The sequence below is a fragment of the Schistocerca gregaria genome, chromosome 3 (genome assembly GCF_023897955.1).
Source record: "Schistocerca gregaria isolate iqSchGreg1 chromosome 3, iqSchGreg1.2, whole genome shotgun sequence".
Lineage (NCBI taxonomy): Eukaryota > Metazoa > Arthropoda > Insecta > Orthoptera > Acrididae > Schistocerca > Schistocerca gregaria.
In genome coordinates, this window is record NC_064922.1 from 382,110,502 (window position 1) to 382,122,825 (window position 12,324).

General features: G+C 39.6%; 1 protein-coding gene across 1 annotated transcript in view; it reads left to right on the plus strand.

Moving 5' to 3' along the window:
- Positions 1-2,643, plus strand: part of LOC126355013 (serine/threonine-protein kinase PLK4) — a 237,555-nt gene extending 234,912 nt beyond the window's left edge. The window contains exon 15 of the mRNA XM_050005153.1: positions 1,395-2,643. Coding sequence (XP_049861110.1) covers positions 1,395-1,628 — 234 coding nt within the window. The 3' untranslated portion in view covers positions 1,629-2,643. The remainder of the gene's footprint in view (positions 1-1,394) is intronic.
- Positions 2,644-12,324: the final 9,681 nt, after the last annotated feature.

Genomic DNA, 12,324 nt, shown 5'->3' on the forward strand with positions numbered 1-12,324 from the left:
AACACATTGCACATGTCACCAGATAGAGGAAGGTTAGACGTTTTATGTTCACACAGGCACTGTATCATACACTAAACATTCGTGCCATGCATTGCTTGAAAAACATCAAAACAGTAGTCCATTTCATTCCACACACAAATCAAAATGTCCTTGTTTTTTGAATCGACAGCTTCAGCAGTTTGATTTCTCAGTCTTTAAAGACTAGTTGTTGTAGATGGGACAAATACTGTCTTTTTATGTACCTCCACAGAAAAAAAATTGTAAGGTGTCAGGTCTGGTAGCCAGCCCATGTTTTGGACTTCTCAGGGCTCCTTGAAAACACGTCTCAGTTATGCTCAATATTTTCATCAGACATGCATGGCCGACCAATGCTCTTCCCTTTGCGTATGCAATCAACTTACAAGAATTTTGTATACCAATCATAATTCTGCTTGTGTAGAGGTGCTTCTTGCTGAATCAATGCTGGACTGCATGGTGTACTTCATCTATGAATTGACTTCACACAAATTCCAGCAGATAAAATAATTTCTCTTGTGGTATACTCACCTGGTTGCTACAAATAAACAACAGTGCAGCCGTGTCAGGACTTTGACTCTTCCTCTGTGTTTTATAGTTTGTCTGTAATAAACAATTGAAATCTGTTCTTTCTTATTTAATCATCCTGTATAAAAATAAGAAACATAATTGTGGGTTTGAAATTTTGAAATCTTAAATGTTTAATATGTCCTTGAAAATAAAATATACCAACAAAGAACTTTTGTATTGTGATAATCAACAAATTTAAGTTATCCTTTTAGTAGTATAACATGTGGACAGCTCATCTTGTAAAATAGTGTCGACATTTCAAGCTATAATTGTACAAATATAAGAAAAGAAAATGAATACCATTTGTATTAGAAATAATATGAAAGCAAGTGGACACGTTCCACCTTGTCATATTTCATGCTGTATAAAAGTTTTAAAATACTCAATTAATAATGTACATTTTTCTTTATGAGGCCATTGTTATTTTGCGTTTCATTGTATGTCATTTTAAATTAATGACGGAAAGGAACTTCAGTTTTTAATTTAAATTTAAAAATCAATACAGAGTTTATGGAGTGTTAGATAATGAAGTGTGTGCTGTTTGGGTATTTGCATAATGATCTTATTCTCCATTTCTACTCTCTCTCTCTCTCTCTCTCTCTCTCTCTCTCTCTCTCTCTCTCTCTCTCTCTCTTTTTCTTTCTTACTGGTAACATGTCAAAAATTGTGTGGTTGATATGTGTTGTTATCTTAGGTTTCACTTGTATTCTTGTATGGAAAGTTGAGTGTTTGTTGCTTCATAACTGTATTATGTTATTGCAGTAAAATATACTATTCCTACTGTAAGAGAGAACATCTTTATTTTGCAGCTCTCTTCAGGAAAGATCCAAATCACATTCAGGGACCATACATTACTCACTATTGATGCAAATAGTAGTGGGATGATGTTCACTAATAGAGATGGGACAACAAATCACTATCACCATAGTGATCCCATCCCTGATGAACTACATCGTCACTTGGAACATATACCTTGTGTTGTAAAGTCCTTGCTTACAGCATGTAATTCTCATGATTCTCATATCCTTAAAAATACAAAATGAAATGTTGAACATATTGGAGTCAGTGCTGATGAAAAAGAAGTATCAGTACTGATAGAAATCTCAAACTACTAGAAGTACCATTTCTACGTGCAGTTGCTCATTTCTTATATATATCCTGAATACTGTGACATGTTTTTGTGCGTCTGGACAAAAACAAAGTAAATTTTATTTACAATAATATTACTCTGTGATTTGCAACAAGATCCCAGTAGCTGTTCTTTATCACTGATAAAATATTTGATTCATGTAAATATGTGTTATATGGAAGAAAATGAATTATATCATATGGTAAGAAATTTTACAGAGTTAGTTCTCACAATATTTCATGCATATGTCTATTTTTATGTAATGGTTAGAATATCCCTCATCTTCATTTGTATTTAAGTTTTGTATATGAGAAATAATAATAATAATGTTCCTACCAAGTATAGCACAATCCACAGTCTACTTTATCATTCACTCATCCTTTGTCACATCCTACCTACCTCTGTCTTAGTCCTAAAACATCATGAAACTAAAAACATCACATTTGCTTTGGAGGAAGAGCAATGAGAGAGTGAAAAGATGGCAGTGCCTTGAAAGCTATGTCAAGCTTACACATTAGCTTATGCAAGTTTTTCCTTTTGAAAGTGCTCTTTTCATTAGCAGTATATACTTCCTTCAGTCCAAATGTGTTTTCCTGCCCATTGAACTACGCTGAAAATAATCTGACTTGTTTTTATGTAAAAGTGTTACTTCAGCAATTTCACTTGCTGATAGTTTTATTTTAGTCCATATATATATATATATATATAGAAGATTATAGTCTCATGGGCTGTGTTTTAAGTGCAATCGGATGTAAAAGAGTATTTTATTGTGTGAGATAGTATTTAAACATATATTACTTCCTGGAAGTAGTAACTGTGCCAGACAAAATAACATGATGTACAAATCTGTTTGTGCTATTAATAAGTAATGTATTTTAGAAATTGCTTTATACTTTATGTATTTAAAAAATAAATATGTTAAGATGAAATCTTTATTACCTTATATTTCATGTAGCCTAAAATAAATGCAAATGGGATTGTATGTAGTAGTGAAATAAAGAAAATTGAATTTGGTTTTTATTATAATGTTGTAGAAACACATCATAAGGATTCGCACCAACCAACTATTATTATGCTTTCACATGAAGGGATACGCTGAGACACTGCTTGAGTTAGGAGTCACTGTAGCTTTACAACACTCCTTCCCCCTTGGGTAAAAGTGTTTGCTGTGGAGAATATGTCGTGCCATCACCGGAGAGTATGCTCTGAAATGGCATGGGCGTGGCCAGGTGCAGTGCTCACCCCCCCCCCCCCCCCCCCCCCCCCCCACAAGAGACCATAAGGATACACCAGCAATGGAGGCGTAGTATCCATGTCCACATCTGGACAGGCACTTAGCGATGGAGGCAGCAGCAATGGGCTACAGAGATGGAGGAGGCATGGCGATGACTTCTTAGCCCGGTGGTGGCGGCACCGAGAACGAAGATGACACAAGAGCCAGAGAGGGCATGGACCCTGCTGCAGGTGCCAATCCACATGGTGGGGGTGGCTGCAGGGGCAGAGCGGTCTGTGGTTAGTCATGTACAGATGGAGCTGGTCGTAGTATCATGACACTAAGCCATTGGAGGTGCACATGATGCAGAGGCAGTGGGCCTCACCATAATGGATGATCTTTGGTATCCACTTAGAGCGCTGGCCAAACCCTCTGGCCTAGACAGTGGAATCCAGACAGATTTGCTGTGAGGTAGGCATCAGCGGGTGGCTGGGCATCGGCTGAAGCAGATGGAGTAGTGTACATGGCTGGTGGCCATGAAGCTGCTCTGCTGGGCTACAGTTGCTGCCTGAAGTGAACCTATATGAACTCAAGAACCTATCAACAGCTTCCTCAGAAGAAGACTGAGTGACATATTTTTTCTTCTCAGTTTTGAAAGTACAGATGAGTTGCTCCACCTCATCATTGGACTGGAGATGAAAAGGAGAGGTTATAACGTACCAGTTGCTGCTCTTTGTACCAAAATCTTGAGAAAAAGCTATGGGCCGTTATGCATCAAAGGTGTATGCAGCAATCCGTCTAAGGAAAAAATCTTTCAGAGGGCCGTGACCATAGCCGCTGTGGATATGGACACATAATGAACCGCGTAAGGGACTTTTGAGAAAGCATCAACCACTACAAGCCAACAGGCGTTAAGGTACGGGCCCACAAACTCAGCATGAGTACACTCCCAGGGGTGGCATGGATCATGGGGAAAGAGATACCCATGCTGCCACCTAATGGTTGACCCACTGTGGGCAGGCTGACAAACACGTGTGATCTTATTGTCGATGCCCAGCCAAAACGTGGCAGCAGGCTAGCAAGTTTGTATGAGAAATGCACCAGGTGGAGAAGGTGGATGATGTCCTGCTGCAATGTGGATGGGATCTCAACACTGGTGATGAAGAGCATAATAATTATGCGAGGGATCAGATGCTCGGTCCAGTGGTTTATCCAGCCAGCTTTGGTGGACAAATTGAAAAACCTGACATAAGACAGGATTGGCCGAGACAGCTGCTGAAATTCAGGAATTGGTGATGGAAAATCCATCCACAATGTTTTTGTCTTGGAAGTCTAAATGGAAACACAACAGTTCATCCTGATTAAGTGTTGGATCAGTCTCAATTGGCAATCAAGAAAGAGCATGTGCATTAGGGTGTTGGGCAGTGGGTCATAAATGAAGCACGGCAAAAACAGACCCCAGCATTGCAGGTGACGGGCTGCTTTGTTTGGTAAAGATGCTGAAGGATGGCAAAGAGAAACTAGAGGTTTATGATCCATGATCAAATGAAATTTAGAACCATATTGGAAAACATTAAATTTTTTGAGTGCGTTCATAATAGCAAGGGCCTCTTTTTCTATCTGTAAGTACTGCTGTTGCACCTGATACAGAGTTTTGGAAGCATATGCAATAGGAAATTCAGAACCATCTGCAAATTTGTGCATGAGAACGGCCTTGAGAGAGTATTTGGAGGCTTCTGTGGCTAAAAAGAGATGTTGCCTTGGTTGTAAAGTAACCAAGTGTGGTGCTGAGTGTAATTTTAACTTCAATAGGGTAAAAGCGTCCTCCTAAAGAGGCGACTGGTGAAATGGGACATCTTTCATAAGAGAGCATGAAGTGGAAGAACCACTGTGGCTGCATCAAGAAGAAATTTGTGGTATTATGCAGTCTTTCCAAGAAGGGCCTGCAACTCTTGACATTGCTAGGTCATGGCAAAGCTATAATGGCAATGACATACTGATGTAAAGTCATGAGGCAACCATATGAGACTTCAGAATGGAGATAGATGATAAGACAGCTGAAAAAATTGTGATTTGTCCAAGTTAATTTGAAAGAGGCAGCCTGCAGTATCGTGAACAAAGCACAAATGTTCCACAAATGCTCATATGTTGAAGAACAAGAGACTGCAATATCATCCAGATAGCTAATGCACCCCCAGCAAGGAGGCTGTGAGTTGTTCCAAAAATCATTGGAAGATGGCAGGAATGCTAGGTCTGCCAAATGGCTGGCGTTGGTACAGGTATAACTCAAAAAGGGGTATTCCCTACAAGGTTACGTTTGGAATCATCATCCACAGGCAGCTGTAGATAGGCTTCTGACATCTCCATTTTGGAAAAATATTGGCCCCCAGAAAACAGCGTGAGGAGTTCACGGATAGGTGTCAATACACTGTGAATTTACAGACTTTTTAAAATCACTACAGAACTGAAGGTTACCATTAAGTTTTGCGACAGTTACGAACAGCGTAATGATTTACTATAGGAGACAGGTGTGATAACATCCAAAGACATAAAGTGATCTAGTTTACTTTGACTCGCTCAGATAAAGCTATTGGAATTAGATGAGTATTTAAAAAAACTGGGGCATGCCATTGGTTTATTGTGATTGAAATTTGTAGCACACAGTAAACTTTCTGAAAACACAGAGGAATATTCTGAGTATAGTGTGTCCAGTTGTTGGTACAGAATTTGATCCAATACCAGATGCACTTCTTCAGAAATAGAGAATCCTAAAATTTTGAAGGCATCTAATCCAAATAACGTCTCCATTTGGGAATAGTACACCACTAGGTAAGTCAAAGGTTGAACAACTGCTTTATAACATGAGGAGAGTAGAAAACTGTTCCAATGTTGGTATTTGATGTTTGGTGTAACTCAACAACTGATGTGAGATGAGATAATGCCAGTGATACAAGGTCCCCATAGATTTGAAAATCTATATCTTTCAAAAAATTATTAAGTTGTTCTCTGCAAATAGTCTCTCATTAAACTTTGATAAAACACAGTATATACAGTTCTGCACTGTAAATGTAATAACACATCTACATCTACATGGATACTCTGCAAATCACATTTAAGTGCCTGGCCGAGGGTTCATCGAACCACTTTACAATTCTCTATTATTCCAATCTCGTATAGTGTGGGGAAAAAATTGATACCTAGATCTTCCCATGCATGCTCTGATTTCCCTTCCTTTATTAAGGTGATCATTTCTCCGTATGCAGGTGACATCAACAAAATATTTTCACATTCGGAGGAGAAAGTTCATGATTAAAATTTCATGAGAAGGTTCTGCCTCAATTAAACACGCCTAAGTGTCCTGCCAATAAAACACAGTCTTTGATTAGCCTTCCCCACATTTTCTGTGTGTTCTTTCCAATTTAAGTTGTTCATAATTGTAATTCCTAGGTATTTAGTTGAATTTACCGCCTTTAGATTTGACTGATGTATCGTGTGACCGAAGTTTAACGGATTCCTTTTAGCACCCATGTGGATGACCTCACACTTTTCGTTATTTGGGGTCAATTGCCAATTTTCACACCATACAGATATCTTTTCTAAATCGTTTTTCAATTTGTTTTGATCTTCTAATGACTTTACTAGTTGATAAACGGCAGCGTCACTGCAAACAACCTAAGATGGCTGCTCAGATTGTCTCCCAAATCGTTTATGTAGATAAGGAACAGCAAAGGGCCTGTAACACTACCTTGGTGAGCTGCAAATTGTGACCTCTCCGACAGGAAATCACGAATCCAGTCACATAACTGAGGCGATATTCCATAAGCACCCAATTTCACTACAAGTCACTTGTGTAGTATAGTGTTAAAAGTCTTCCGGAAATCCATAAATATGGAATCAATTTGAAATTCCTTGTCAATAGCACTCAAAACTTCAGGCAAGCAAAGAGCTAGTTGCGTTTCACAAGAACAATGTTCATCTACATCTACATGACTACTCTGCAATTCACATTTAAGTGCTTGGCAGAGGGTTCATCGAACCACAATCATACTATCTCTCTACTATTCCACTCCCGAACAGCGAGCGGGAAAAACGAACACCTAAACCTTTCTGTTCGAGCTCTGATTTCTCTTATTTTATTTTGATGATCATTCCTACCTATGCAGGTTGGGCTCAACAAAATATTTTCGCATTCGGAAGAGAAAGTTGGTGACTGAAATTTCGTAAAAAGGTCTCGCCGCGACGAAAAACGTCTATGCTGTAATGACTTCCATCCCAACTCGTGTATCATATCTGCCACACTCTCTCCCCTATAACGCGATAATACAAAACGAGCTGCCCTTTGCACCCTCTCGATGTCCTCCGTCAATCCCACCTGGTAAGGATCCCACACCGCGCAGCAATATTCTAACAGAGGACGAACGAGTGTAGTGTAAGCTGTCTCTTTAGTGGACTTGTTGCATCTTCTAAGTGTCCTGCCAATGAAACGCAACCTTTGGCTCGCCTTCCCGACAATATTATCTATGTGGTCCTTCCAACTGAAGTTGTTCGTAATTTTAACACCCAGGTACTTAGTTGAATTGACAGCCTTGAGAATTGTACTATTTATCGAGTAATCGAATTCCAACGGATTTCTTTTGGAACTCATGTGGATCATCTCACACTTTTCGTTATTTAGCGTCAACTGCCACCTGACACACCATACAGCAATCTTTTCTAAATCGCTTTGCAGCTGATACTGGTCTTCGGATAACCTTACTAGACGGTAAATTACAGCATCATCTGCGAACAGTCTAAGAGAACTGCTCAGATTGTCACCCAGGTCATTTATATAGATCAGGAACAGTAGCGGTCCCAGGACGCTTCCCTGGGGAACACCTGATATCACTTCAGTTTTACTCGATGATTTGCCGTCTATTACTACGAACTGCGACCTTCCTGACAGGAAATCACGAATCCAGTCGCACAACTGAGACGATACCCCATAGCTCCGCAGCTTGATTAGAAGTCGCTTGTGAGGAACCGTGTCAAAAGCTTTCCGGAAATCTAGAAATACGGAATCAACTTGAGATCCCCTGTCGATAGCGGCCATTACTTCGTGCGAATAAAGAGCTAGCTGCGTTGCACAAGAGCGATGTTTTCTGAAGCCATGCTGATTACGTGTCAATAGATCGTTCCCTTCGAGGTGATTCATAATGTTTGAATACAGTATATGCTCCAAAACCCTACTGCAAACCGACGTCAATGATATAGGTCTGTAGTTAAATGGATTACTCCTACTACCCTTCTTGAACACTGGTGCGACCTGCGCAATTTTCCAATCTGTAGGTACAGATCTATCGGTGAGCGAGCGGTTGTATATGAGTGCTAAGTAGGGAGCTATAGTATCAGCGTAATCTGAAAGGAACCTAATCGGTATACAATCTGGACCTGAAGACTTGCCCGTATCAAGCGATTTGAGTTGCTTCGCAACCCCTAAGGTATCTACTTCTAAGAAACTCATGCTAGCAGATGTTCGTGTTTCAAATTCTGGAATATTCCATTCGTCTTCCCTGGTGAAGGAATTTCGGAAAACTGCGTTCAATAACTCCACTTTAGCGGCACAATTGTCGATAACAGTACCATCGGCACTGCGCAGCGAAGGTATTGACTGCATCTTGCCGCTTGTGTACTTTACATACGACCAGAATTTCTTCGGATTTTCTACCAAATTTCGAGACAATGTTTCGTTGTGGAACCTAGTAAAGGCATCTCGCATCGAAGTACGTGCCAAATTTCGTGCGTCTGTAAATTTTAGCCCATCTTCAGGATTTCGCGTTCTTCTGAACTTCGCATGCTTTTTCTGTTGCCTCTGCAACAGCGTTCGGACCTTTTTTGTGTACCACGGGGGATCCGTTCCATCTCTTACCAATTTATGAGGTATGAATATCTTAATTGCTGTTGCTACTATATCTTTGAATTTGAGCCACATCTCGTCTACATTCGCATAGTCAGTTCGGAAGGAATGGAAATTGTCTTTTAGGAAGGCTTCTAGTGGCACTTTATCCGCTTTTTTAAATAAAATTATTTTGCGTTTGTTTCTGATGGATTTGGAAGAAATGGTATTGAGCCTAGCTACAATGACCTTGTGATCACTAATCCCTGTATCAGTCATGATGCTCTCTATCAGCTCTGGATTGTTTGTGGCCAAGAGGTCAAGTGTGTTTTCGCAACCATTTACAATTCGCGTGGGTTCGTGGACTAACTGCTCGAAATAATTTTCGGAGAATGCATTTAGGACAATGTTTTTTAAATCTGTGTTGATTGTGTGTCAATAGACTGTTTTCTTCGAGGTAATTCACAATGTTCAAACATAATATGTGTCCCAAAATCCTGCTGCATATCGATGTTATACTCCTGCTGCCTTTCTTTAATATTGGTGTGACATGTACAACATTCCTGTCTTATGGTACACCATTAATACATATATAGTTTGAACAGAAGCCTGTACCTAAGGGAGAATATTTCAAATTTTTGGGTATGTCCATTGGTGAGAGTGAATGGAAGAAACACACTGGTGATCCACCAAAACGTTTTGAGTACAGCTACTGATGCTTTTAGGGTTACTGCAAATTTGAGCGATAAACATACAAGTAAATTAGCATACTCTGTGTATTTTCATTCGCGACTTTCATATGGCATCATATTTTGGGGTAATTCGTTATTAATGGAGAAAGTATTCATTGCACAAAAGTGTGTAATCAGAATAATAGCTGAAGCCCTCCAAAATCTTCTTTCAGACATTTATTTAAGGAAGGAATGATAGTCGCAGTAGCTTCGCAATATATACTCCATGAGAAAATTTCCAGGACAGATTTGTTTCAATTTCTGAGTCTGCTATACTAAAAAGGTTCAAATGTTGTTTTTGTTACCTGGTACATGTGTGTCCTTGAAATGACCTTGGCTATGTTTACACACAAACTCACTAGATGGCAGGACTTTGCCTAATAACACACCATTTGGGTTTTGGCATAGTAGTTACAGTGACACAATGGTTGCTGATTCTGAACAAAGAGTGAACATTAAGTTCTGTGTTAAACTTGGCGAACCCCTAGTGAAACATGGACAATGATTAAGCAAACACAGGCGGAGCACTTTCAAGAAGTCGTTTTTTCGGGTGGCACAAACGGTTTCGTGAAGGCAGAGATTCAGTGTAACACGATCCCATAGCTGGTCTCCTGTCTACAGCACATACCAGTGCAAACATGGAACGTATAAGGCAGTTACTGCAAGAAGGCCATCATGTAACTAAGGGTGCAATATCAGAAAAAACTTAATTTGAATTGTGATGTGTGTCATAAGATTTTACACCAAGATTTAGGGAAATGGTAACTGAATGCAAAACTGGTCCCACACACACTAACAGACAAACCAAAAGAAGAAAGATGAAGAATTTCTGTTAAACTACTGGATAGAGCCAGATGTGATCCCACACTTCTATTAAAATTATTGCTGGGGATGAAAGTTGGTGCTAACAGTATGACCCTCATGTGAAGTGTCAAAGAGCTGAATGGTGGAGTCCTGGATCACCAGCCTCAAAAAAAGTCAAATTACAACATTCGAGAACAAAGACAATGTTGATCGCATTCTTTGATAGTAAAGGATTAGTTCAGCTTGAGTATGTTCCTCCAGGTCAAACAGTGAACGAAGCTCTTTACATCAAAGTCTTGAAACACTTGCAACAAGCAATAATGGTTCTTACGGCATGACAATCCAAGAACCCCCATATGCATTATCTGTTACCAAGTATCTCATCAAACATTCTGTTATTGCCATCCCACATTCACCAGAGCTCCCTCGGGACTTTTTCTTGTTTCCGCGAATGAAAAGGCAACTGAAAGGAAAGTTTCATCGCGGTATCACAGACATCCAATGAGCTGTGACAAATGAGCTTACAAGAACCGCAACTGAAAGTTTTCCTGCTTGCTTTCAAGACCTCCAGAAACATTGCCAATTGTGTGTAGGCAACCAAGGTGACCACTTTGATGGGGGGGGGGGGGGGGGGGGGGGAGGTTAGGATCATTTCTGGTAAGCACAATTTTCTATTTTTAAAAAAACCTGTTTGGAACCTTTCTGACAATGGGTTGATATTCAGTTATGAAATTTATTATTAATAACCAATCCCAATTCAAAATCTATCGCAATGTGAATAGCTACAACACCAGGAGATCGCTTGTCAAATAGCATCAAAAGTCTGACAGGTAGCCAACCAACATTTAAAAACAAATTAAAAGAATTTCGTGGAGTACCATCACTTCACACAGTCTTCCTGGTTGTTGTTCTCGGACTGCATCTGCAAGACATCTCAGCTGCTGACAGTAAATGTCAGTAGTGATGATTACACATTGGGGAAGCAGTTCGTAGTACACCGCACTGTCACTGTTCCACCAGATGCAGAACATTATCTTTTGTGGTTGAGCACAGGTCTTTGTATGGGGAATTGCTGCTATGTTTGGGCTCATCGATTCCTTTCTTTTCCTTAGGATAGCATAAAGACCCCACCAGTAATGATTCAGAATAGGAATGGTCGTTGTTGCTCATGAGCCAACTGACGATGAAGAGGCAGAGATATGCATGTGGTACCCATACACCAAATTTTTTAACATTCTCCATTGCACATAAATGTTGCAGGATTAATGCATTTACTTGATCTTCATCAAAACCCGAAGGTCTTCCTGAACATGAACAGTCACTAATGTCAAAAACGTCATCCTTAAAAGGAGAAAACTATTTTCTTGACTTGCTTTATCCAATGGCATTATCCCTACAAAAGGAGCAAATGTTTCTGGCTGTCTCCACTGCTCTCACCCCTCGATTAAACTCAAACAGATGAATATGTCGGAAATGTTCCAATTTCTCCACTTGGCACTCCATTTTCCAGCATCTACAGCTTCAGTCACTATCTCCAAATGAAAAAATGATAATATGTTAACTCAGATAGCAACAGTGAACTACAAATAAAAAAATTACAGTCAATAAATAAACCTGTAGCATCCAGAACACGAATATGCAAAACAAAAATGCTACAAACTTATGCACCGACCTAATGTATATGTTTGCCGTGTTAATGTTGGCATAATAGCATTATTATTATGTGGAATTTAATACAAAAAAGAAGTTTGTTTGTCTATGGCTGTTTTAAATAAGATTCATTGTGTGCATTTTAAGAAAACAAGATAAATGATAAAGTCCATGTTAAATTGAGTTCTTAACCATCCGCAGACTACAAGTGTGTAGCCCACGTGAACACTAATTACTGCCTTCCTGCTCTAGACATGCATAGAAATGGTCAAATGTAGTAGCTTCCTGTAGTGGGTGAGATTTAAGCCAGTGTAGGTCTGACCTTCAATGAGTTAACTTT